At 38.9% G+C, this 27345-nt stretch overlaps 2 protein-coding genes and 1 long non-coding RNA gene across 8 annotated transcripts in view; 2 read left to right on the top strand and 1 right to left on the bottom strand.

Annotated features, from left to right (window-relative positions):
* The window catches only part of MPHOSPH9 (M-phase phosphoprotein 9), a 42065-nt gene extending 22332 nt beyond the window's left edge, over nucleotides 1–19733 (top strand). The window contains exons 10-24 of one of the 2 annotated variants that reach the window (XM_084648896.1): nucleotides 634–1085; nucleotides 2286–2444; nucleotides 2531–2618; nucleotides 3632–3847; nucleotides 6530–6577; nucleotides 7141–7205; nucleotides 10363–10464; nucleotides 12115–12252; nucleotides 13073–13248; nucleotides 14214–14378; nucleotides 14730–14850; nucleotides 15734–15837; nucleotides 16779–17029; nucleotides 18211–18279; nucleotides 19442–19733. In XM_084648896.1, the coding sequence (XP_084505022.1) occupies nucleotides 634–1085; nucleotides 2286–2444; nucleotides 2531–2618; nucleotides 3632–3847; nucleotides 6530–6577; nucleotides 7141–7205; nucleotides 10363–10464; nucleotides 12115–12252; nucleotides 13073–13248; nucleotides 14214–14378; nucleotides 14730–14850; nucleotides 15734–15837; nucleotides 16779–17029; nucleotides 18211–18279; nucleotides 19442–19543 (2256 nt within the window). In that variant the 3' untranslated portion in view covers nucleotides 19544–19733. The remainder of the gene's footprint in view (nucleotides 1–633; nucleotides 1086–2285; nucleotides 2445–2530; nucleotides 2619–3631; nucleotides 3848–6529; nucleotides 6578–7140; nucleotides 7206–10362; nucleotides 10465–12114; nucleotides 12253–13072; nucleotides 13249–14213; nucleotides 14379–14729; nucleotides 14851–15733; nucleotides 15838–16778; nucleotides 17030–18210; nucleotides 18280–19441) is intronic. The other variant, XM_084648897.1, reaches the window with a different exon arrangement.
* LOC311531501 lies at nucleotides 7351–26512 on the bottom strand. 2 transcript variants are annotated; one of them, XR_014714230.1, is made up of 4 exons: nucleotides 26427–26512; nucleotides 21405–21607; nucleotides 12556–12860; nucleotides 7351–7630 (listed from the first exon to the last, which is right to left on the bottom strand). It is a non-coding gene; the product is annotated as an uncharacterized lncRNA (long non-coding RNA). The 2 variants fall into 2 exon arrangements; XR_014714231.1 differs by lacking the exon at nucleotides 7351–7630 and having other exon boundaries at nucleotides 12415–12860.
* Nucleotides 25766–27345, top strand: part of PITPNM2 (phosphatidylinositol transfer protein membrane associated 2) — a 216902-nt gene continuing 215322 nt past the window's right edge. For all 4 annotated transcript variants that reach the window (XM_084648892.1, XM_084648894.1, XM_084648893.1 and 1 more), the window contains exon 1: nucleotides 25766–26038. The gene's annotated coding sequence lies outside the window, so the exon portion shown is untranslated. The remainder of the gene's footprint in view (nucleotides 26039–27345) is intronic.

Raw genomic sequence — 27345 nt, forward strand, 5'->3', positions numbered from 1 at the left:
CCTCACGTTTGAACAGAAACATTTGGCATGTTCTGAGGTTTCAGACTGGTGATTCGCTCTCATTTTCCATTCACAAACCAAGTTCCCACTTTTGAAACAAAGACAAGATGTAGGTTGTGCAGATCTTCATGACCTTATCTAACTGTAGCAAATGCCATGATATCTGATTTTCCCTCTTCTTCCTTGAATCATCAACAAAATAGTTAATCACTCTTTAAGAGTCAACCTTGTTAAGTTTCAGAACCAAAATCCCTTGAGATGATTAGGGACAGCACACCTTTCTTGCAGTTATATTGTCACATTCTCTGCAGTCTTGGGCAGATATCACTGAATTTGATTACATTTGGCTGACACTTTAAAAGTTTTCTTCACAACTACAAGTTCCAGAGATCGCTCCTTTATTAAAATGAAAACCAGGAAGACAAGTAGCTGCCACCAAAAAAAAGTGCCAGCTCACTAAACTGTTGCAAGTCCACCCAGTTCTACCCTTGTGTATTGCTACCAAATAACTGTTGTAATACTACTTCTAATAGTTTCTGCAGTAGATTTGTATCTCCTTCTAATGGGTTAAATGATTCTTCATTCATAAAATCCAATCATAGTTTATTAGTATTGTAATTATTTATTTCTTAGGTCTTAACACTAGATCCAACATTGCACATGAAACCCGGTGAGCAGAATCCAGGACATTGTTTTGTCAGTACTTTTGGTGAGAAGACTCCTTTTTCTCCAGACTCTATAGTGGGTCCCACTTTTTCAAGTCATTCCGACACTGATTCATTTTCACATACAAGCAATATAACTTCACCTCAACTAGGTGGTTCTCCAAAACATACTTCCAGCACTAAAGATTTACATTTGGACCCTTGGGAAAATAATGCATTCCAAAGTGAAACCAAGATTGGCTGTTCTTTTCCGATGCCATATGCTGATACTAGTAATGATCTGTTAATCAACACTGATGAAGAAAGTTTAACTTTAACTCCATCTTCGATCATCCAGTCCCAGCTTTCATGTGCTGACAACAATTTACCAGAATATAGTATTTCCGTGACTTCCTTCGAAGAGCCGGTGATGTTGTCAAAGTAAGCATTTTTGGCTTTTGTCTTATGTAAATTTAAAAATTCAAAGTTCAGCAGAATGGAGGGAGAGGTTGGATTAGCTCAAAAAAACACTGCTAGAATGTCACTTAAAGTTTTTTGGGGTAATACAGATTTGTGCATACCCTCTCTGAGGTAACTAAGAACGTAAGAATGGCCACATTGGGTCAGACCAAAGATCCATCTAGCCCAATATTCTGTCTTCCGACAGTGGCCAAGGCCAGGTGCCCCAAAGGGAATGAACAGAACAGGTAATCATCAAGTGATCCATTCCTTATCACCCATTCCCAGCTTCTGGCAAACAGAGGCTAGAGACACCATGCCTGCCCATCCTGGCTTATAGCCATTGATGGACCTGTCCTCCATGAATTTATCTAGTTCTTTTTTTGAACTGTTATCCTCATTTTACAGATGAGGAAAAACTGAGGTTCAGAGAAGTGAAGTGACTTGTCCAACACCGCGTTATTGGTTGTGAGAGCCATTAGAACCCTGTCACCCCATCCCATGCACATTAAACAGCTTGCACAGGAGGTAACATGACTGCTAACGTCTCTGTGCCTCTGTCACCATTTATAAAATGGAGATGATAATACCTATTTCACAGAGTGAACGTGAGAAGTAATATGTATAAAACATTTCAAGGGATAAAATATATATGTATTATTATTTGTGGCGCCCTGCTAAGAGGAGCAAAGAGCCACACTATCCAATGAAAAGCAAATATCCCTTCGCTCCCTCTTTTTAAGCTGTATTGCTTTCCTCAGAGACCAAGAGACCCAGTCTGTATAAGGGGTGTGTGTGTGTGTGTGTGTCTTTTCTAAGGGATCATGGCTTGGAGGTAGTTTTGGAGTTTTCTTCTGTTTTATCCCCCCTATTTTAATTTAGCATGCATATCTTCTATTGGTCTGTGCGGGCAGAGAGAAAAAAAGTCTTGAATTTGTTAATATACATATGTACGTATATACAAGCACTGAGAGCTTGATCCTAGACCAGTAAAGCCAACTTTCTCTATTGACCTCAATAGGAGCAGTAGATAGTCCTGTGTGAGAGAAGTCCATGTAGTAATAAATATGGCAATGGTTTTAATGTTAGGTTGCCAGTGGATGGTAATGTGGACTAGGGTAAGATTTACATTCAGTAATGTGGAAAAAGCAATATTTTTTTGTTCTTAATTTTTAAAATCAGGATTAGGCAGAACTTGAGGAAAAAACATGCCCGACACATAGCTGATCTACGAGCTTATTATGACTCAGAGATACATAGCTTAAAACAACAACTTGAGGCAAGCCATAAAACTGCTTCATCTGAAGAGCTGAAGAAAATCAATCAAAATCTTGTTGATAGGTAATATTTGTTTTTGTGACTATAAGGGAAAGAGTTTTTTATTGTATAAATTCTTTGGTAATTTAAAAGAAAATTTATGCCTCTAGGTGTGACCAGTTAGATGCTGCTCTCAATGAAGCTAGTACTCGCCTGAGAACCCTTGAAAATAAGAATAATATGCTAGAAATGCAAGTGGTAAGTATATATTGTGGGTAACATGGATTAAAGTTGGTTGTTAAGTGAAAAGGTAAGAATGTGCAACTATTAAAAATATAGATTTAAATTGATAGTTATATTGGCCTCATCCAATATCACATAATATTAACAGCCAGATCATATTTGCATAGACACTACGTTCTGCACCTTTAGAACCTCTTGATTTACAAAATCCCCATCTTTTGAGTGTCATTCCATTCCATCCACTGCCCATTCTCATGCAAAGAAATTTTGCCATCATGTGAGTTCTCTCTGCCATTTTATTCCCACACTCCCTTCCCAGTGCATGATGGGCAAGCTGTGCTCTACAGATGTGATCCTCCTTATCCCTGATTGTTAACATTTCTGTTTGGGGTTTGGTTGAGAACCTTGACCTCTGTAAATGTTTAAACTTTATTATTTGTAAATAACCCTATCCCCCACCTTCCTTCCAATTTTAGCAAGAACTAAAGTTCACCAATAAAATATTAAAGGCATGTGTTTCTGATCTCTCTCTCTCTCTCTCCCTCAAAAAAAAAAAGGTGGGGAGAAGGCTAAATACAGTAATTACTTCCTTTTCTTATTTTACACCTGGGTGATGAGGCAAATTTCTTGTGCACTGAGGCAAAAAGAACTATCCCTATAGCTTTATTTACGCTACTGTAGGTGGTAAAGGCCCAGCTGGGTCAAAATATACGAATCCTCCTTTTATGACCCTCAGCTTTCCTGATAGGCCTGGGCCTGTTCTTTCATGGCTATACAGCAAACTGGTTCCTTGCTAAAGAATAGGAAATATTTTTACGAGATGGAAATTGAGTGTCTTGTCTTGAATCTTAGTTTTATAGTCCAATGCATTGCACTAAAGAAAGTAGCTTAAACTTTTTTCAGTTTCTGTGCATTACTAAAAACTAACTTCTGCTTTCTATCCTTGTAAGATTTAAGATTATAACTTTAATATTTAGAGACAAAATATGTTATGTAAATGTTTTAATGAACCTTGGGTTTTTTTGTAGACCGATTGGAGAGAACACTTTTATGCAGTCAGTAATACTTCCAAAGTTTTGCAAGAACGTATTGAAGAAATGCGTGCAAGTCATAAAGAGAAGGATAACAGTATCAGCCGACTAAAATCTAGGCTTAAGGATCTAGAAGAAGCATTTGAAAAGGCTTACAAGCTGTCAGATAATAAAGATGCCAGGTTAAAGGAAGAAAATAAAATGTTTCAAGATGTAAGTGAGAAAATAATTAATAATGGTTTACAACTGCACAATATTCCACAAACTGTAAAAGTCCTAGGTGCTTTTGGAATAACGCTTAAAATTTACTGCAGCAAAATCTGTCTTAAGTGATCAGCCAAGGGACCAGGAAAATTCAGTCCTGTGGAGGTGGCAGTTAAATAAAGGTTGAACAAGATTATACTAGAAATATAATAGATATTTTAAAATTGTTATTTAAGAGACCAAATTGTTTACTCAAATTGGTCATTCGTTCAGATTTGATTATTTTGTTGTTGTTGTTGTACATACTAAAAGAAAAGAATATGTATAGTATAACTCATCTTGTATTTTTATTACTTTTTAAACTGTTAAGATTATTTTACTGAGATTATAGACAAATTAAGTATTATTTATACCCTTCAAATCCAGATGGCTAGGTGTTGTTTTGCAACAGCAGGGAGACAGATCTCTAAAGGCTCTGCCTACTCAGTTTCTTTTCTGTCTCCAGCAGTCAAATAGTGGTGCTAGCTTAGCTTACCATCTGTGTGTCTGGTAAGGCAATATTTTCTGAACTAATTTTAGAATAAGTTTCTCATTGATTTTTTTTTTTTTTAATTCACTGGGGATGAGCTGACTTTCTGTATTGTAACTCTTTGTGGTTTGTTTGGATTTTGTGTCCGACTGCAGACCAAATTAATAGAACCTTGCTCTCTAGCTTTTCATTATTACTTTATATTAAAATTAATCTGTCTTTACAGAATGGGTGTTAGCAGTGTGAAAACGTATTGGGAGCTTTAGCTCCCTTTTTAGGATGGGATTCTGAAAAGTGCTCTGTGTTGGCCAAAATCTTTCCTTTTAAAGTGAGTGGGAAATTTGACCATTGACTTCACTGGGAGCAGAGCAAAGCCAGTATTGAGCACCTTTGAAAATCCCATCTTTGGGTAAGTAATTTTTGTTTCCTTTTTTCTGACTACTTTCTTGACATTTCTTTTATAAGAAGTTCTTTTATATTTTGTACTTTTAATAAAATTCATTTTAGAAAAATCTAACATACTCCAAGCAGAGTAATGCTAAAGCACACAAGGTTTATTAGATAAGTCAACAAACTGTTAACATTATTTGTGCAAACAAAAAGGACTGCAAATATTTTAGAAATAAAGCCTACTAGGGAAAATCTGACTTTCTGGACTTATCCAGTTTGTGTACTGTTATACATATGCCCCGAATATTTAAAAGTATGTCTGCCATTGGGAATTGGAAGAAAAAAGTGAATTTAAAACTGAAACAGCTGTCAGCAATAAAAAGGGTAACTCCTGAATAGAGACAACTATATTGATCAATAAACATGAATTCATTAAGAACCACTCCACAAAATCATTTCTTTATATTGTTCAGTAATATTCTTCTAGGGTGAAAGATACCTCTCAAACCCTTTTTAAAGCTTCAGCTCAGCAAAGCACTGGATCTTAGGGCTTAAATATGTCATAAATGGTGTAGATGTTCTTGCAAGCATCCTGCTCAGTGATGATTTTTCACCCGTTGTGAATGAGGAGATCCATATTAAATATTTTTCAGGTGTTGTTGGTCCCAATCTTGCAAATTGTTCTGCAACGCTGCATTTGTGCATAGCCCCATTGACTTTCATGAAACTCCATAGGTAGGCAGAGGTGCCTGTGTGCAAAATAGTTTGCAGGATGGTGGCTGTAGTCAGAAAATTGCTCTATGTTAAATGACTTGGGTCCACATCCTGCAAACTCTGACTCCCACAGTTAAGCTCATGGGTCTGCAGGATCTGGCTCATAATTCTTTCCATATTAATTTTGTTCAGTTTACATTAAAAAGGTTTTTCATTTTTATTCAGCCTTTAGTCAATTTTATGGCCCAGACTCAAATATTACATTATCTGGATTGCAAATACTCGAAGGGACTATGTGTCTTAAGAAAACCTGTTTCCACTGGATTTTTTGTGTGTGTGTAAATTTTCAATAGATCGTAAAGCTTCATAAAACAAAAGTTTAACAAACCCTAAAGTTCAGGCTTAACTGATTTGGCAGTATGTTTTCAACTTTTTGCCTCAAGTAAACTATTCTTCAGTTCGAATAATTTCTACGTTTAAATCTTAATAGTCAAGATAGTGCAAGGGACAATGAGTTGAAAAAGAGGGTGAGGGGATGTAAGGTGCCTCCTTATTTCTGTATGCTCTTCCTGGGGCCCAGCGCTGGAAGGAAAACAGCCTTCTTGCAACTTGTACTTCTCCTCCACTCATGTGCAGGTGGGCTGGTGCAGGCAACCAAGAAATGGTTGGCTTATCCCTCCGGTGTGCCACCCACTGGCACAGAGGTTGAAATAGTCTGCTACAGACATAGACCGATAGCAAACTGGTGTACTAATTCACCAGAGCAAATGGGCAGCCAAGGAGAGAAGTTTAACTCTCTTAAGTCACAATTCCCTCATGTGTCTTCACCTTACATTTACAATCAGAAAAATACAGTCTAGCCTTACCGTAGTGTAAGGGAGCAAATATGCTACAATTCTTATTTTGCTTGTAGCTAAATGGCTTAAACTTAGTTTTTGTAATTGGTCTTTTGCTTTAGGTCAATAACTTTAAAAGAAATTAAAATGCATATGAAATTATAAGAGTTTAGTTTTCCATTATGTTTTAATTTTACTACTTGCAGTTTTTTTTTCTTTTAGCTTCTGGGAGAATATGAATCTCTTGGAAAAGAACATGAAAGAGTAAAGGTAAGTAGGCATGGATTAATAATATTTTAAAAACTTTTGAGTAAAAAGTCTTTGTATAGTTTTAATATATATATTTTTAAAGGAGTGACAGTACTGGAATGTCCAGATATCCAATTATAGGTGAGAGGATAATATTTGAATCAAGGGAACTAAAGGCAGGGAAAAATTTGAACAGCCACAGTATTAGGCCCAGATATATCACCATGGCACAGAAATGCATATTAATTGAATATTTTAAGTATTTAAAAAAGGATTACAGGGATGAATCCATATATTTTAACGAATGGCTTCATAGTATGTTTGCAGTGTCAAAGAAGGAGGAAGAGCATGGAGTTTAGAGTACATCAGATGAAGAAGGAAATCTTATTGTTTATATGATAGTCTAATCATAGGCAACAAGGGTATTGCAAAGTCAAATTGAAGTCTAAGGATTTTTTTTTATATAACTCTCTTTCAAATAAAAAGGTGACACACATTGTAATTTTTCAATATAGATGAAGTTACCCATTTTTTCCCTTATAAAGTATCTGCACTTGTTACTTTTTTCTTTGTGTATTTTATAGGATACATTGAATGCAACTGAAAATAAATTGCTTGATGCAAATACCCAGATTTCTGATTTGAAAAGGTAAAATGTGAAAGCATCTTAGTACTATCTTAATAATGTGAATCTAGGTTATAAAGCATTTAGCATTTAATCCTTGATAATGAAAATTATTGCAGATATTTAGATGCAGTTGCGATTTGTAAAAAATTAATGAAGCACCTTTGTACAGATATTGAATAATTTTATGTTACGTTGCACAAATTATAAGAGCCTACTTATTTTACAACACTTTAAACATTTTTTGCCTCATCAGGACCTCCTCCCAATCTGGAATGAATGGGTTGTCTCTCTTCTTTCTGTTGTCACTCAGTTCAGCCAATCCACTTGTCAAGCTTTTCATGCCAGAGTTCTCTCCTCAAAAGCCCTCATCATCAGCCTACCAGTCTTTGTTCTGGTTTTCAGGAATGTGGATGCTGACAGGAATTTGCAGTTCAAGATTATGGCACCTAGGCACAAATAAAGGACAGGAAAGTGTTCCATGTATAGAGCAGGAATAATACCTCCTGTGGCTGTCCCTCCTGCTATCTAGACCTCTCTCCTGGCTGATAGAACTGCAATCCATTGAATTTACACTTTCTGGATATGTATCAGGCAGGACACATGACTATCAAGGGATGAATGTTGGGGCCAAAGTCCAGCCAGTATTGTGCATGGGTACAGACTGCTGAAAGTCTGTCTCATATTTCTCAACAGTTCCCTTGCAAGCCTGCTAAACAGAGCATTCAGGGAGGCTGGCAGGGGAAGAGGGACTTTACTCTGGGAAAGCTCTAGTATAAGCCCCACAGAATCTCTTTGAGCTGACTTCTCTTGTTGTGTGACTCACTGTGTTTCTCTTTTGTGGGTATGTGCTGTCATCCCTTCCCTCCCCATGTCCATTTGAGCATCTGGAGTCTCGCTGTTCATAAATCAGAAAGATTAGGAGAGATCGGGAAATTACAATTTTTCATGTACATTTTTGTTTGTTGTTTTTCACAGTGTTACTCTTAGGATGGTCACCAGTTTCATCTCCTAGTCAATTCTAGATTTCATTGCTGCTAAGCCATTAACCTTCCATTGCTTTGTCTAAAGCCAGACTAGCCAAAGAGAGAGAATTTGGGACCATTTTGGGTGTTGTCATGGCCCTTTTATATATTTGTATAATTCGCAGGTTTTTAGGAAGCCAAAATCCTTATTTATTTTGTTCTGGGTCCAAAAAAAAAGGGGGAAAGAAGGCCTCCTGCTTAAGCTTTGAATTTACTCCTCAATCAAGAAAGTATACATTATTAAGCATTTGAGAGTTTTAAGACCAGAAAGGGTGTAGAGACATCCCAAGCTGACATGGTGTCCACCTGTCTAAAAGAAACTTACTGGTCATTCACCTGGCATCTATCTACACTTTTTTTAGGTATTTCTCTGAAGATTGAGGAGCCTTTGCCATACTTGTGTTCTGAGAGCAGGAGTCGGGGCAGTTCAGTCTAGTATTTCTTTTGCGTTGTCTGTTTCTCTCATCTGGTTCCGTGAACTGCTGGGGCATAGACCATTCCAGATTGGGGGAACCTTAATGGAAAAGGATATTTTGTTTTCCTATCTGAAAACTGTATTTCTCTGATGGATCCCAGTATCACTTTTCGCAGTTACTTGAGGTGGATAACTACCACCTTCTTACATCATGAGAGAGCCTTGTCTTTGCCCCCTAGATTTTAGGAAAGCCTCCCCAACTACTGGCTGTTGGCAACACAAGTCTTCTGCTCTGGGCTCTACAACCCCCTCTCGCAATGCAGGCTAGCAATTTCACACACCCCACTTTGATACACTTGAGTGCCCAACCCTTTATTGATTGGACACCCACAGTCTACACTGATCCGCTGCCTCCATGGAAGCAGTTCACCTCAGTTCATCATTCTCCTTAGCACAAAGGACTTAAATAAAATTCATTTTGGTTTTACGTCTAACAGAGTTTGAGATAGGCATTCAAATAAAAGCAAGTATAAAGGTTTGGGAACATAAGAATACAAGTAAAAGAAAAACATATACAAAATCTATAGAGTATACTTATTAACAAGTTACTTTCCTGTCTAATACTATATTTCCCACCCAATGGTCAGTCCTTGCCACGTTTGTCCAGTTCAGGAAGCTACGATTCACCTTTAATGAGACAGCTCCCACTTCCGCTGGCAGAGTATCTCCTCTGTAATAGAACAAATGTTGTGCCCTTTCCCGAGGGGATTCCTTTATTCAGAGACTCTTCCTGGAGTTCTTTTGTCTTTACAAAGCCTGCACCTGGTCCAGATAGTAACCATGGGGCTGGCTTCACAGATGTCTATTGTTCCCAGTGTTGATTGAGTTAGCTCTGAAACCTGCCTCGCCTCATGTGACAAATTCAGCAGTTTTGAAACCTAATATTCTGCATTTTACGTATCTCTTAAATTATTTCCCTTACAAACATTTCACAGTAATCATGACAATCAGCTAGTTCCTAGCTTTCAGCAGAGACCACACACAAGCTCTTTGATGAAATATTGAGAAATGGTTGGACACAGAGGTAATATACATGCCTGGGCATGTCTGTGTCACAGTCCCCCAATTTAGAAGCCCACCAGGTTTTGGCTTTTTCACTTTAACTCTGATTGCAGGTTTAATAGAATTCTTGCTAAGGTTTGGTTAATTGAAGGGGTGGGCTACTTTGTGGGGGAAGGCAGGTGAAAAGGGAGAGCTATAATGTGAAAAGTCTGAACAGCAGGCTGGGTGAGTTACCTGAGTGACATGTGAGATGAAGATCAGAATGGGGGAGCTCTTTATAGAAATCCACCTTTTCAAGGAGGAAAAGAGATTTTTTTTTCTTCCTTTTGGTGAAGCTAATTTTAAAAAAATAGACTTCATTCAGCTAGAACCACGTAACCTTATTAGTATTTTTAAATGGTTTTACACTTGGATGGAATTATTCCAGGGAAACATATTTTTTTCTTGCCCTCCATTCATGTTGTTTAACTTCTGATTAGGCAGGGCTTGGAATCATGTACAGTGAAGTATCTTTACATACTGGTTATGCTCCTTCCACCTAAACTCCACTAAGGACATTAAAAAATTTAAAAAATATTTTAAAAAATCCCTATATTTTAATACTGGGTAAGATCTAATAACCCTATCTTAAACTTCTTTTTAACCTCCTTACAATATGTCTTCATTACTTCTGCATTAGAACAATTTCAAAACTCGAAGCTCAGATCAAGCAGGTGGAACATGAAAACATGTTGGAACTCCGTCACGCTACTGCAAGTCATTTAAGAACATCTCATGCCCAGTAAGTGAATATTCTGTCCTGTGAAAAAGTGGGTGATGTGTTTTATTGAGCAGTTTGTCTGTTTTGGCTAAAAATCGGTTATCTAATGGTAGACTGTAGCAGTTGAAGGACATTACATAATCTAGTATATTATATGCCAGGAAATGATTAAAAGATCAAATAAAAAATATTGGTGTCCAGTTTTGCAAGCTTTACCTGTACAATCCTTACTCTCATAAGTGGTTTCAGTTACTTCATTGGGATTACTTAAATGAGTAGAGATTACCCTTGTCAGTAAAGGTACACAGTAGGAAGCATAAGATCTGAACCTGCAATTGGACTGTAAAGGCTCCATGTTATTGTACCTTTAACACTTTGAATCAGAAAGGTGTATGTGACTCTTTAAATTTTTTAAAATAACATTTTACAAGTGTCACTTACATTTATGTGGAAATTAGAGTGTAAATTTTGCTAGAAGAAGAGAAAAATTGGGGTGTGCCTGCTTTGCTCCTTTGATGTATAAAGCAGGCCTCAAAAGTTTTACCTTCATCCGTTTTTTTTAAATAATAGAAATATTAGATCATGACTTCCTGTTTGTTTCAATTTAATACTTTTAATTGGTGCTGTGGTATGCACTGCATGTTAATCTAATGCATATGTTTTAGGACTGTCCATTGGTATGTACATTCTGATATAGAAGTACTTCAGAGAGCCAAAGTGATCAGTGATAGCAGTATTTTCTTGGATCTCAAAATTTTTCTATTCAGGAACTTCAGAAATGTACCAATTAGCAACTGGAGGGATAGTTTCTATTGAGGACTAGTTGAATAGCTAGAAAATGGGGATGCCTCCAAAATAGGAAAAATGGAGAAACTTAAACATTATGAGACAGATTTGCCCCCACTGGTGTGTAGGGAAGAGGTGCAATTTACTGAAGCCAATGTAGAACTGGGGATGAAATCAGGCCTTATAAATTGATAGCACACCTGGAGAAAGCATCATTCCATTTAAACAAACAGCAGGATAGATTTTAAGAAATATCATTACTGTTCTTGGTATTGTGTGAATGATATGCTGTTCTAATTTTTGGGTACTTTTTAGTGAATCTATATATAAAATCACTTTTTTTGGTATTTCTAATCTGTAATTTTTCAGTTGAAAATAGTTGGTGGCCTCTATTCATCACTCCTTTGTATTATCAGTTGTGCTCTTTCTTTTTAAGAAATATATAGGATGAGACAAAAGAGAAGTAAAGAGTTGGAGGCTTTAAACCAACAGATTCACCTTAGGTACAGTTATATCTTAGTTTTGTAAAATTCATTCATAATCTTTGAGAAGAAGCAAACTTGGTATCCGGCATTTGAAGTCAGAAAAGCAAGTGTTTCTGTAAGGAAGTATAGATCTGTGGAAAATACTGCCTTCTAAAACTACATTATAAATAATTGCTGAAATTTGAGTGTGTGTGTTTTTCTTTCAATTAAAACACTCACTTTTTAAAAAGGTACTTATTTCTCCAAATATTTACAAATTTGTAATTGTGTGTTGGAATGTAAGATCTTTTCTCTCTTTGGCTAGTATGAGTGCTATTTGTTTGTTTGTTTGTTTGTTTTTTTTAATTTCAAAACCAAAACTTCAAGCATTTCATAATCCTGAAGTTTTTCACTCCAATAGCAAGCTGACAGCTTCTAATGTAAACAGACGGAAGTGGTTGATACCAGGGGCAGAGTATTCAATCTTCACAGGCCAACCGTTAGAAAATCAAGAGAGCATTATGGATAATAGACTTGAGGAAACCTACATTCCTTCTAGGTAAGATAGCTTCCTGTAACCACCACCCTCCACTCTGATGTAGTGGAGAATCAGAGCAGTTGTATTTAAGAAATATGTATGCAATTTCTGATTTTAAAAATAATTTTCTCTAAAATTGACTGTTCTTGAGTTTTGTGCTTGTATTTATTTACTAAAGTTCTAAAGTATTTATCCATTGCCTGAAGTGCTATGCATGTTTTGAAAGAACCTACTAATCTAGTGTGAAACAGGCAGGGACTTTCTTAGCTCTTAAAGGTCTTTTAGCCCTTGAAGGGACCTAATCGGTATATCTTGTTCACTGACCAATTGTCATTGTCTTTATGCCCTCTGGAGTGTTCCACTTCAGTTCCTTGGTCATCAAAGGAGTTCTCTGTCAGAATTGCACTGGCATGGTTGGTTGCAGCTCTGCTGGTTCTGCAGACTTCAGTTTTGATGAGGATGTCACTCTGTCTTTTTAGTAGTTTGCCTTGTTCCTCGTACGTTCCTCAGTCTGTCAGGGTATATTTGGTTTTAAGATTTTGCAGAGTTGATGTTTGAAAAGTTCTAGCTCACCAAACTTCACTCATTTCCACTATTGCTCAGATTTGGGGGCTCAAATCCTCCTGTAACTAATATTTAGAAGTCAGAGGTTTCTGGATGAAATAAAGAACATGATAAGAATTTCCATTTGGACTGTTACAGGATGACACAATACTTTTCACCAACAAACTGTGAAGTATTAAATTCATTTCTGTGCGAGTATAACTCTCGGTTGACATTTGTATCGCCTACTTACAGTATAAAACCTTGGTTCCTCATATGCTGCTTTTATATATTTAAGGCACCATTCTCCTCCTGAAAAGGACCCTTCACAAGAAGACTCTTCAACAAATGTAATGGCAAAAAAAGAAAATGAGGCACCAGACACACCAATCATGAAAGCCTTTAAAGAACTTGAAGAGGGAAAAGCATTTAAAAGTTGGGGCACACAGACCGAAAAAGAAGACACTTCAACTAGTAAATTTATTTATATTCTTGGATTTGTCTTGACTTGCATCCTCAAAATCACCTGTCCTCCATCCTCTCCCCCCCCCCCTTTTGTTTTCAAGGATTAAAATTAGTCTGGCTCAGGTGAAAAGGGTAAAAATAGTTAATAGCTTTGCAAACTTTGTGAAGTGTCTTTGTGTATCCTAAAACAATGCTCTGTAGTTTGCCAAACAAAACCTGAAATAATAAAGCTAGCTGACTTGTTTAAAATAGTAGGAATGCAAAAAATTCTCTATAGCATCATACTGGTTCATCTAGTTCAGTGTCCTTTCTCTAGGGGAAATTTATATACACTGAGGATTAAGAAAGTTCCTGCTGTCTTTGCATCCACCTTTGTTTTGTTGTAGTGTAACATCTAAATGTTGGCATGAAAGATGGCATGTATTATATGACTGAGTAGACTTAATCTCTTCCTCTATGGTGCTGGAGTTGCAGGTGCTCAGTACCTCGTCGCATCAGGCCTTTATTACTCAGGAGCCAAAAATATGGATTTAGGAGCCTAAATTCAAGCATCTAGGTTTGAAAACTTAGGTCCTGTTCAAACTCCTGTCTCTCAAGATACTTGTGCTACCCTGCTTTCTGTCTTCTGTTTCTATTAAGTCTGTACTATTTCTCACTAGCTCAGACTTGTCCTGTTTACCTTCACTTTAAACTCAGTTCTTCTCTTCTATATCTGTGCTGCAGAACAGCTCTCCTCATAGGTCAGGTTAACATCTTACTTCAATGAATATCAAATATTGATCAATTTCTAGTGGGAACAGGACTTAAGCATGTACAGCTGGTTAGTATAACACAAACCTACTGATATGGGAAACAGCTGAGATGGAACGAGTACCGGTTTGAGTACAGTAGGGTACATGGGGACTGAGTGAAGGAGAATCTTCAATATCCTGTGTAATATAAATGTTAACTTCTATATGTTTGCTTTGTTACAGAAACATCAAATCGACGTCAAACTGTTGGATTTAATGAAAGCACTTTTAGTGCCAATGAGTCCCCAGAGAAATGCAGAGATCAACAAAGATCAAAAAGATATAGCTCACCTAGTGGGCAGAGGTCATCATCCCTCCCACCTTCAAACAGGAAGGCAAACACTCCAAGTAAGCATTTTTGTGTACAGGGTTATTGTGTCTCACTTCAAAATGCAATGTATTTAAATAACATAAGGTTGTGTTACAAACAGCTGAAGGTAGGAAATTTAAAAGTTACAATTCTCACACTGTTATGGATTTTCTGAAAAAAGGATTGCATACGTGAGCTACAGACTATGTGAAAGCTGTAACCTTACTATCATTTGTCAGTGTGTGACACATACTTTATATGATTTGAGAGGACAATACTTCATGAAGAACTTTGAAAATTAATTCTTTAAGACTTGGGATCAAATTGTATTAAGAAAAACTATTTAAGTAGAAAAAGTGTTGGGCACTTAAATCTTTTCTCCTCTGCAGCAAGAAGAGAAATAATGCTGGCACCAGTGTCAGTGACATACAGCCCAAAACGATCTCCAAGAGAAAACCTGTCTCCAGGATTTAGCCACTTGCTTGGCAAAAACGAAAACACAGTGACTAGGTACACATTTGTAAATATTAATTTTGGAGCAGGGTTTATTTTCTGATAGTAGTTACACAATTTATGGGCTTGATCCAGCATACCCATACTTTTCTGAATAGTTCTTACTCATCGCGGTAGTCTTATCACATTTAATGTGAAATACTCATATGAGAGAGGCCTGGTCACTTAAGTAAGGGTTTGCATGACTGGGACATATATCTGAAGTCAAGTTTGCTTTTTGAAATAGAGGAAGAATAACCTTGGATTCCCCCCAGTTAGCATTCACCAAGGTGATATGTCAGGTATATCATATTTGATGGAATAATATTGACAGGGAAAAGACTGTAGAGGCATTGTCCTATGTCTACACAGAGTAAATCTGGGTCAGTTTGCAGGGATACAAGTGATGCCTTAAAGAATGGGTAAAAGAAAGTAAGCATTTAGAGCTCTTTTTCACTCCCCCAAAGAAACTTGTGTGGAGACTAAATTTACTACTGAAACAAAGGGTTCTCTTTTTATAGTAAGCTGGATATCCTGTTTGGCAGAGCTGCAGAGGCAGCATTCTGATTCTGGAGGTGGGGTACAGGGCAGGCATACGTAAGGAGGAGGAAAAGGAAAGTACAGCATCACTCTTAAGTGTAACATTAAAGTGCTCTTGAGAATGGGAGTCAGGCCTCTTCCTTTAGAAAGAAACACGTTGCATGATTCAAGGCCTTTGATATATGGAAACCAAAGAACCTGAGGGTGGGGTTGTAATTAGGAGAATCCAGAGGGATCACATTTTCCATTGAAGAGGAAATTGTTTTTAATATGTAAAAGTATAAAAAGAAATACCAATTATAAAAAATTGTCTCTAACAAGTAGTTGTCTCTTCTACACCCCTCCCCTCATCATTCTGTAGATTCAATATACTTCTGGATGATTTGGAAACTGCTCCTACCTCTACATTACAACATAGCAATCCAAGAAAACAACTCCAGTTTCTTTCAATAGATGATATAGAAGGTAATTTGTCAGAATGGGCAGAATTATGTTTGTTTGTTTTTTTTTCATCCTCCTAAAGGGAACTCTTTTTCTCCACATAGCTTCCACCGACTAGATAGGAGGAATCATGACATTTTTCTAATAAAGCTCTATCTTTTATTTTGCAATAAATAAATGCAACAGTAATATTGCTTGTAGCTGTAGAAAATTACTATTATTACAGTAAATATTTAATTTTTATGCACAAACAATAGAATAACAAATAATTCAACTGAAAAATAAGAAAGGAAATACATTTTCTAATTTAGTTAAGCAATGTATGTATTACGAGGAACCATGTCATTGTATGTATTCAATATCCTTAATGAAGGATCTGTTTCTAAGTGTTGCATACAAATAGTTAAGGGTAATTATAATAATAAAGCTAGTTAATTTACATTTTTTAAATAGTTGGATGAAAACATTATTTTTAATCACATTTTCATTAAAATACTGAATGTATGATATTTTATATTACATTTTAAATTTTTAATATTTTTAATATTCAATCATGTTTTTAATTCTTTAACTATAATATAAAGAGGAGTCTGAAGCTACGGTGAAATATTTTTCATTACCTGTATTAAATATTCTGGTTTAATATTGTAGTAAATTATTTTGTTGTAAATCTGAGATTACTAAGGTCTTAACTCATCAACAGCAACTAATCAATATTGCATAACTTCTAGCCAAGTTTAGCTTCATCTTGAAAGAATTCTGATAATATCATGAGGCATAATTAAATATATTAGTAAGTTTTAGTAGTGAAAGCCTCATGTGAATTTTTGTGCCTTTGTCTGTGTCCTACAGAATCACAATGATTCATTGCTTTTCCTATGGTTCACTTTATGTTCTGTTATGTATAATACATTATATATAATGGAGAATTTAAAAAAATAAACAGCACTTTCATCTTTTCATAGGAAGGCAGCATTCAGCTAAAGGCATTGACAGCTGTGTTAAACATAGTTCTTGCACTGAATCTTTGCACACTGGAATGAAGAAAGGAACTGTGGCATCCAGTTGGGAAGAGAGGAATATACAACACAAAAATGAACAAAGTATTCCTCCACCAGTAGTACCTTATGATGCTGATTTCAAGTATACATCAAGAATTAAGACATTGGCTGAAACTGAGAGACTTTTTGATGAACTCACACAAGAAAAGCAACAGGTAAAAACCGTTTTTTCCCTAAATTTATGAATAAATGCTGAATCCATCCGATGAAGTGAGCTGTAGCTCACGAGAGTTTATGCTCAAATAAATTGGTTAGTCTCTAAGGTGCCACAAGTCCTCCTTTTCTTTTTATATAAGAGAGAGAGGCTAGTGAGACAGCCATATAGCTGCACTATGCCTGGCTCAAACCAATTCAAAGTTCCCAGAGTTGTTCTGACAATGCATCGTCTTCCTTATACAGTAAACTTCTGCAAAAAGAAAAGGAGTACTTGTGGCACCTTAGAGACTAACCAATTTATTTGAGCATGAGCTTTCGTGAGCTACAGCTCACTTCATTGGATACATACTGTGGAAACTGCAGAAGACATTATATACACAGAGACCATGAAACAATACCTCCTCCCACCCCACTCTCCTGCTGGTAATAGCTTATCTAAAGTGATCATCAAGTTGGGCCATTTCCAGCACAAATCCAGGTTTTCTCACCCTCTGCCGCGCCTCCCCCCCACCCCCCCAACTCACTCTCCTGCTGGTAATAGCCCATCCAAAGTGACCACTCTCTTTAAAATGTGTATGATAATCAAGGTGGGCTATTCCAGCACAAATCCAGGTTTTCTCACCCCCCCACTCCCCTCCAAAAACCACACACACAAACTCACTCTCCTGCTGGTAATAGCTTATCCAAAGCGACCACTCTCCTCACAATGTGCATGATAATCAAGGTGGGCCATTTCCAGCACAAATCCAGGTTTTCTCACTCTCTTCCCCCCCCCCCCCCCACAAACTCACTGTTTGTGATACTGATACTCCAGTCCTTTGACTCTTCTACGCAAAGTCATATTCTGCAATTGAGCAGACAAATGGGGATAGAGGGTCTGAGGTGAATTTATTTTGCAACAAGCCAAGATTTAAACTAGCCTTTCAGAGATGAAAGGTTTGTGCATTAAACCATTCCAGCATCAAATCAGAGTGCGCTCTTCTTCAAAGGGATGTTTGTGAGGGTGGGCAGGAGTACACATAATAACATAGTATGGGACATATTATATAGTTGCACAATATCTAAACAACTACACTGCACATATATCTCTAACCTATCCCTGACTTTCTTGGAGATTAAAGATTAGGCAATTTTATACTGGCTCTTTAATTTACAGCTGCGATATTTTGTGTGTTACTAGATTGAGGCTGCATTGAGTCGAATACCTGGTAGTGGGGGAAGAACAACCTTACAAGCAAGATTAAACCAGGTGAAAACACTTATTTCTGTGTATCTGACTATTTTTTTCAGTTAATCTCCCAATACTGGAAGTTCAATCTGTATTCTCTGTTTTGCTACAGAATAAGGTATGGTTTAGTGGATTGTAACAGGAGCTTTTCCATACCACTCTACAGTGCCCATGAATTGGTTTGAATCTTTAGCTTTTATGGAAATTGTTTGCCAGTTATCGTGATGTCTTAGGACTAAATCAAGAAATGATGGGGTGTAAATTAGATTAAGTTAAAATCACTTAGAACTACTGATACGTGTAGTTGTTGTAAGTTAGTGCAGTGGTTTTCAACCTTTTTTTCAATTGCGGATCCCTACAATATTTCAAAAGGAGGTGTGGACCCCTTTGGAAATCTTAGACATAGTCTGCGGACCCCCACAGCTCTGTGGACCACAAGTTGAAAACCACTGTTCTGTGGCAACGACAACCTTTCACAGAATCCTTAGACATAGTCCACAGACCCCAGATTGTAAACCACTGAGTTAGAATACAGTAGAATCTCAGTTATGAACACCTCAGGAATGGAGGTTGTTCGTAACTCTGAACAAAACGTTATCGTTGTTCTTCCAAAAGTTTACAACTGAACATTGACTTAACACAGCTTTGAAGCTCTATTATGCAGAAGAAAAAGGCTGCTTTCCTCCCCTTTTTTTTTAGTAGTTTACGTTTAATACAGTACTGTACTGTATTTGCTTTTGTGTGTGTGTGTGTGTGTGTGTCTGTCTCTCTCTCTTGCTGCTGCTGCTGCTGCCTGATTGCATACTTCTGGTTCCAAATGAGGTGTGTGGTTGACTGGTCAGTTTGTAACTCTGATGTTCATAACTCTGAGGTTCTACTGTGTATCTGCACAACAAATGAAAGTATAGTGGTAGCTCAGGTAGGCACACGCATGCTAGCTTGAATCTAACTCGCACAAGGAACAATAGTAGTGAAGATGTGGCAGCATAGACTTCAGTGCAGGCTAGCTGCCTGAGTACATACTCAGGTAGACAAGCGTCCTGGTGCTAATGGAAAGCTGTTAATGTATCAGAAAAGACACTGATGGAAAATGGGGACAGTACCAACATATTAGTTTTAGAAGGACCATTACTTGTAACTGTATGATATTGAATGTATTATCTTTTTCAAATGTTTTCTTTAGGAAGCCTTGGAAGATCGCTTGGAAAGGATTAATAGAGATTTGGGCTCAATCCGTATGACACTGAAAAGATTTAATGTTTTACGTACCTCTGCAAATCTTTGAGACTTGTACCTATTAAATTCAGATATGCTTTTGTTTGCACTAATGTATAATTATGCACTCAGCAAATGCAATTTGTTTTGTATTTTTGTAAACCCTCAATAGTAGTTTTACAACCATGTTATCCTTTACACACAGCAATATTTTGTACTTCAAATAGCCACATATATTTAAACATATTTTCTTACACTTGAGAAATCAATCTGTTAATCGTGTATTTTACTATTTAAAAAAAATGTGAATTATTTTTAAATAGTGTATAAGAATTCAGTTTATAAGGAAGTAAAGTGAGGCAGCTTGTTTTCTGAACAAAATCATGTTGTAATCTTTTTGCAGTTCATTTTGCTCACCATTTTTATAGAGATTAATATCTACATTGTAAATAATAGATACTATGACATTTTGAACTTTTATATTATGCAGAAAGCAACACAAAGCTTCTGTGGTGAATATAACTACAAGCATATGGTAAACACCTTTTATTTAAAATATTGTAGCTTTGTTTTTAATTTGTTGTTGTGACATATCTTAAATAAATGCATATCTGCAAACTGGAATTCTATTAAATGTCCATTTGTATAAATGCATAGAAAGTAGTTATACAAACTGAAGATTTTTTTTTCAGAATTGTATTTCTTGTGTGAATGGGTGAGGATATTACAGAGCCACATGAATTAAAAATTATTTCTTTAGTGTTGAGACTTACTAATTTAATTTAGAATCCTGTTGGAAATATCCAGGGCCAAATTCTGTTCCATGCCATCTGGTCTTGTCCTCATATATCTCAGTGTTGGTAAATAAGAACTCCCCTCCCAAGAGGCTTGGAGAGGGAAAAGTATACGGAGCTCTTCAAGTGTTTAGGGCTTGCACAAACTGTGTGGCCTTTATCTCAGACTGTGAGGGGCAGCTTCTCACTGTGAGCCTAAATTAATGCTGAAAAGGGGTTTTCAAGTTACAAGAGGGTTGAGTGTTGAAGATGCAGAGCGCTGCAGAACTACATGCATGGCAGCATCGGTAGAGGGCCTTCTATGTATGGAAATCTTGTTCATGCCCCTCACAGTCTGAGATAAAGGCCACACTCTCTGCGCAAGCCCTAGACGCTTGAAGAGTTCCATATGTTTTCCCTCTCTTAGCCTTTTGGGAGAGTAGTTCTTGTTCTCTATTCTGTCTGTTTGTAATCATTAGGAGTAATTAAATGTAATGATCAATGTAATCACTCAAAAAATCTCCACAGGTATCTTCCCTTGAGGAAATAGTTTGCTATAGTAACTGTGTACTTAATGTTTCTACTTTGTCTTGATAAAATTCACTTCTGATTATCTCCTTCACACACACACAAAAGAGAATTGCACACAATGAAGGGATGTATAATGACTCTTAGAAAATAATACTTGACACAGAAATGCATTCTGTACTATGCTTCAGCAAGTACATTGTATACGAGTGAAAGAGGGTTGAGTTCTGTTTCATTGTGGCTTTTGTATAGGGGTTTGTATAAAACTTATCATTCCAGTTTGAGATTTTGCTTCAGTAGTTTTGTAACGAGTGCTTTCTTTATACAGTTTTAGCAACTAGAAGCAATACTTGCATTATGTCTGGATGACTGTAGATTGTGATGTTTTTTGCAAGCTTGATTGCCATTGGCCTATGTTAGCAGATCATTTCTAGTACTGTTTTGCTATTTCTCAACAGTTCTAGTTTGTAAAGTTTGGACACAATGGATCACAGTGAGTGCTAGCACACCTCTCCTCTCCCCATGACACTCCCAAGACCTGGGAAATCTAACCACAGGTTTTTTTAATATGCCAGGCACTAACCATCATGCTGTCCCTATTCCAATCACAGTTATGTTCACATTTGTTACCTTTGTCCAGCTTGTCTTCGTCCATCCCTCCAAGTCGACATCACACCATTCCTTTTTGTTGCAAGCACGTTCTTTCCATTTCTGGCCAAAGAGTTTTATCATGGGATCGGCCCAGCGCATTTTCAGTCTCCCCAGTGGTCGCTTGTGGTCTCTGGGGATCCAGTCACTGGTGCAGGTTGTTCACCTATTGTCTTGCCTGTGGACTACATGATCTGCCCATCACACATTAAAAAATAAAATCTGCCTTTTACACTTACAAATTTTGTTGTGGTGAATAATATGTATTTGTTAGGTTGGACATTACTGAATTACAAAGGTGCATACCTAATTTTTCAGTTTAGTATTTTAGTATTAAACATTTAATTAGATTATTTCCTGCTGCCCAAGAATAATACTAGGTTCAGGGATATTACCCAGTGATGATCTAGGTTTTAACCATATCATCTGTTTCAAATTCTGTCATGGTTCAAGCTATCAACAATATGATTACTTTGCAACAGAAAGGGCAGGATCATTGGCATAAGGGAAGCTTGTGCAAGTTTGATTCTAACATTATAGAACTAGGTTTTAAAGCATTCAGTGAAGAACCTTCCCTATTTGCCCCTGAATACAGGCACTCCAAATACACACACACACACACACACACTCTCACTCTCTCTCTCTCTCTCTCTCCAGCATTCACTTTGCCAATGGAAGATTAGAAGGGGGACTGAAAATGTCAGTGAGGGGGAGCTCAGGAAGTGGAACATTCTCCCTCTGATCTAACATAGACTAGGACTAGTCTTCTGGGTATTTTATATTCTGATTTGTATATTGGATTCAAAATACCTAAATAGAATAAGAATCTCAGCCTCCAAACAGCTGCAATGCCACTCACAAGGAATGGTGTTGCCACAATTTTGAATTAGCATAGTGTGCTTGCTAATGCCTTCAAATGTATAATTCAGCCTGGAGGGTTTTCTCGCAAGGAGTCCATTACTGGATACGTTTACACTTGGGAATTAAGACAGGGCTTCAATCTTCACATTGTCTTAAGTGCTTTTTTTCTTGTTTACAAATCTGTTCTCTTCCCTCAGTTACCAGAAGAACCAATTTTCCTTGGATAATTGATATACCTACTGGTTTCGCATTTCAGCTATTCCATTATCGCTCCACTACCCTTCATTTTAGACCTAAATTTACCTCCATCCTACCCTCTTTGGTACTGTTCTCTTTTTATTACTGTCATTTGTTGACATCAGGAAAGAAGAATCATTAAAGTGAGTTTATATTATTTCCGTCTGAAAGTTACCTCCCATTAGCTCAGGCTTTCTGAGCTATTTCTGTTTGTGTTGTCATACTGCTGAGAAAAACTAGGTGTTGGTCCAGCATTTTCAAAAAGTATCACTGATTTTGGGTGCCCTACTTAAGACACCTCATGCCTGATTTTCAGAAGTGCTGAGAACCTGCATCACCAAATTATGTCTGGGAAATCTAGATGTTCAGCACTTCTGAAAATCAGGCCAAGGGCTGGGAACCAAGAAATAGGCGCACCCAAAATCAGTAGCTGCTTTTGAAACTATATCTGTTATTGCAGCTGACGTTTCTGAATGGTGTCCTTTTAAATGAGATTTTTAAATGTACAATTTTAAAATGGCTTTCCTTTAACACCGATTCTGTGCTGAAGGCCAAATTATATTTTCAACAGGTTTGAACATATTTATGCTCTTTCCAAGTATGCTCTTTTCCCTTTGCAATTCCTCCCATTCCTACGGCACTTCTAAGCATCGGAGGGATGGGAAATTAACTGGGAATCACCACATTTGTGTGTCAGTCTTTTCTGTTAGTTTTCTTGTAGACAGCTCTCCGGTGTAAATCTCTTCCATTGCTGGATCCTGCTTTAATTTGTCGCCCAAATTTATAGCATTATGGTAAAGTGAAGAGAGAGGCAGATCAGTTATCTCCAGACCAACTGACTGATCAACATCCCTGCTCTGATAAGTATAGTTAAGGAAGATTATTCTCTGAACTAAATCCCTGAGATGTGCTGAAAAATAAACAGGTGAAAAAAAATTAAAACAAAAGCAAGAGGTCCAGAGTTGTATAAAACTGTTGTCTATCTTATTTCCTGACCCTCAGATGAGGAGTTTTGTTACTTTAGTAGTACTTCCTTAAGTATGTTGCACTTAGCTGGTTTTGGTTATTTATATAGCAGTGTATAGTGTAATTGTGGACAGGCACTTTGCAAAGCAAATAAAGAGGCACAGCCCCTGCTTTAAAGTGTTTATAATCTAACTGAGAAACAAAACACAACAGTTCAAGCATATAAGCAGCAGATGAGCTCTTTGGAGGAATGGGTTTTAAGGAAGAGATGAAGGGCAGTGGACAAGAATTGGTAGATACTACATTTGGGTAGGAGACAAATTTTGGGAATTTAGTGGAAAAGATTAAAGGAGCAGTAAGGAGAGAGGATAGGAATGTTAGTAGGGAATGAAAGTTGGAGGATAAGAGAGCAGTGGTGAGATATATAAAAGGTTTTGAAGGTGGGGACAAAGATCCTGAACATGCTGCAATAAAGAAGAAAGTTCAGTGTGTTGATAGTGCAATTATATGGAAAAGGCTAATGACTTTATTTGTAATTCATTGTATGTCTCCTAGCTCTGCAAATTGGTTGTTGACAGTGTATAGTTGTGTGATATGAAAAGTAATCACAGGACATATTTTCAATAACCAATTAGGATAACTAATGATGTCATTATTTTTAAAATATGTAAGGAATCTGGTTACTTCTCAGGCTTTACACCAGCATAGATAACTGTATTTTTCTTGCCTTTATCCAATCTTGTTAGTGAGCAAAGATGTAAGAGTAGTCAGTGCTGCTCTAGTCTTGCTATGTATCTCAGAATCAATCACTATGTTGAAATTGTAACAGGGCTGGGGTGCTGAGAATTTAAAGGAGGGCGGGTCTGGTGGGAGGTCAAATTAAATGAAAATGTTAGGCTTCCTAATTCTGGCCATTAAGTTCCAACCCTGGCGCATGATGAAAAGGTAATGTGAAAGAAAAATCAGTAAAGGAAAGCTTATAGGATGGAGCTTATCAATTACTTGTAATTATTTCAAGTTAATTTTAAGTCCCAATGGGATGGAAATTAATGTGCAGATGATATAGGCAAGCATCATCAAACCAGCCTGAAAACATTGATTTGGAAATTCTAGAAAAGCCACGCACAAGTCTAGATGCAGACCCAAGTAATTAACATGTTGCATTATATTTATCAAGGGGTAATGCAACAAATTAAAAAGGGTCAATGGGGGATCCTTCCTGGCCTAAGAAGTGAGAGAACATTTTGAGGCAGAGATAACATGGCTTAGTGAAGCCCTATCTTCATACTTTGAGCTTGTGATGTTGACTGGTGCTTTGCACCCACAGTCAGCAGTCATCTGAGGAGTTTTACAAATATTTGTTGTGCTAGGTGGGGGTTGCAATGCATGAGCAGAGATCTTTCACTTGAGTCCAGTTGACCTGATTTCTTTTCATGGTGGATGGGAAGTCCCAAGCCCTGCAGCTGCTTCCCCTACATCCAGCCCTCAATGCGCTCTGCCTTGCGTTTGGCCATGGCCCTAAAGCCATTGATCCCTGCAATGACCATAGCAATAGCACTATGGGAAAGTCTCTGAATACACTAGTGTGCATTACTAGTGTGAGGTGCTCCCTGTACAGATGTGCCATGAGAAACAGGGCTATTGTGTGTACACTGTGCAAGACAAACTTCCATTTATGGATCTGAGAGTTAGGAGAGGCGGATCCATTCCAGAAGTACTCCTCGTTCTTTTTGCTGATACACACTAACAGGGCTATCACTCTGAAACCTATTAACTCACTGTGGCCCCTTGGGGAAGTCAGTTGACTTCTTGATACCTCCGTTTTGCACTGTCCTCCCTTTGTAAAGCAGGGGGAGATCTAACCCTGAAGAGTACAAGGGCAGTGTATTATTATTTCTTAGGCTAACCCTAGACCATTGCACCTGCCTACATCCCCTGGCGGAGCCTGGGAAGTTCTTGAGTTTAGTCCCAGGGCCCAGCTAGTTTGGAAGGGAGAGATTTCACTACCTCTCGCCCCACCTCTGTAAAGCACCCGTGAGCCGGTGCTGGGGTTTTCCCGCCAGCCTCACCCAAGCCCCTTCCAGCCGCAGCCGCTCAGAGCCCGGCGGTGCAGCGCCCAGGTGGCCCCTGCCCAGCCGGAGCAGCCGCGCTGTCGTACCCCGCCGCGGCCGGAGGGGGGCGCACCCCGCCTGGCTTTCCTCTCGTGCTCCCGGCGCCCAGAGTGAGGGAATGCCTGCGAGCCGGGGAAGGAAGTGGCCGCGCTCTGCAGCAGTGGGCAAGGCTCGCGCCGGGAGAGGCGGCTGCCAGCCGGGTCCGTGTCGCTGCCGAGGGGGAGCCGGGGCGCCCCTCCCCGCGGCAAGAGCCCTGCCAGGCAGCCGCCCAGGGATTGCCGCGCCAGCGGCTCCGAGGAGCCCCGCTGCCCTGCCCGCCCTCGCCAGGGATTATGCGAGAGGGGAGCGGGCAGGTCGGCAGCCCGCTCCTGGTAGCCGGGGAGAGCAGCCGCCGCCGCCGAGCGAGCGCTGGGGCCGCGACCGGCGAAGGAGCCGCAGCCGGTGCGTGGGGCGGGGGGGAGAAGCCGCTTCCCGCAGCGCGGGGGCCGGCGGGGGGGAGGCGCCGGGGCCGGCCTAGGCCGCTGGAGCCGGAGGGGGCGGCCGGCCCCGTGGCGACGCGGCTGTGCTGAGGGGCGCTCCGGCCTGGCCGTGGGGGGCCGGGCCGGGCCGGCTCTGGGCTGGGAGCCGGGCGGGTCTCCAGGAGCTGTGGGCTCAGCCCCCCGCCTGGCCAGCCGCGGGATAGCGCAGGGGGGCAGCAGGTGGCTGGACGGGCCCCCGGCTGCTGGGCATCGCTCCCCGGGGAATTAACGTCTGTCTCCTCTGGGCGCCAAACCCCACTGCCCCGGGCGCGGGGAGGGATGAGGGTCCCCCCCCCCTTCCGCTCAGTTACCTGGGCGTGAGGGTGGCTCCCTGAGGGAGCGAGTTTCACCTTTCTCCAGCTGTTTCTTGGAGGAGGGGGGGATTCATTTTAACTAGCCCCCCCCCCCCCCAGCCGCCGCCGCCTTTCTCAAGCTGGTCAGGTCTGTTGGATTCGCATGGCCGAATTGTGGATGGGAAAGCTACCTACCCCCTGTGTTGCTAAGAAACAACCTCATCAAGCTGCTGCACAGACTCGGGCATTAATGGTCACTTCTGTGCCCACAGGTCCAGTCTCGTGCTCGTGATTACTACAAAGAAACCTTTCAGAGAGATGGGGGTGTGTGTGTTTCTTTTAAATGTTCTTGACGCATGGACACTTCTGTCCTAGAGACAGCATTGTTTTGTTATTTGCACTGACAGCTTTTTTCTAATATGGATTTCTTCTGGTGCTATAGTTAGCAACACAGGGCTGGTAATGCACCGTAAGAGCAGGCTGTAAGGTAATACCAGTCACTTGCTGTTTCCAACTGAGTATTGCTAGGACTCTTCTGTGTTTTAACCCCCACCGTGGCAAACAGGGTGTTTTGCTAGCAAAAAGTTTCCTATGTAAATGAGGTGGTATAGTAGGAAAGACCGATTTTTTTGTAATATAATAAAAATAGTCTTAAGAGCTGCGGCAATAACAATACTGTTTTACAGAAAAGATGAACTGTTCATGATCTAGTTAAAATAGCCCATAAATATCCTAAAATGTGTAGTTGTCTTGTTTGCTAGCTACTTGTGCAGAGTGGCTTTCCTCTTAATTTTAGGCTGTAATTTGAATATAATCTGAGGAGATGTTTGTGTTTGAAAATATGAGGTAGCAGGTGTACCTGTCTCTTGTTTCAAACCAGCAAATGGAACATTTTAGGTAGTTCATGTACTTGATGTGTATGAAATATTGCTGGGCT

Source organism: Lepidochelys olivacea (assembly GCF_965140295.1).
Source record: "Lepidochelys olivacea isolate rLepOli2 genome assembly, chromosome: 15".
NCBI lineage: Eukaryota > Metazoa > Chordata > Testudines > Cheloniidae > Lepidochelys > Lepidochelys olivacea.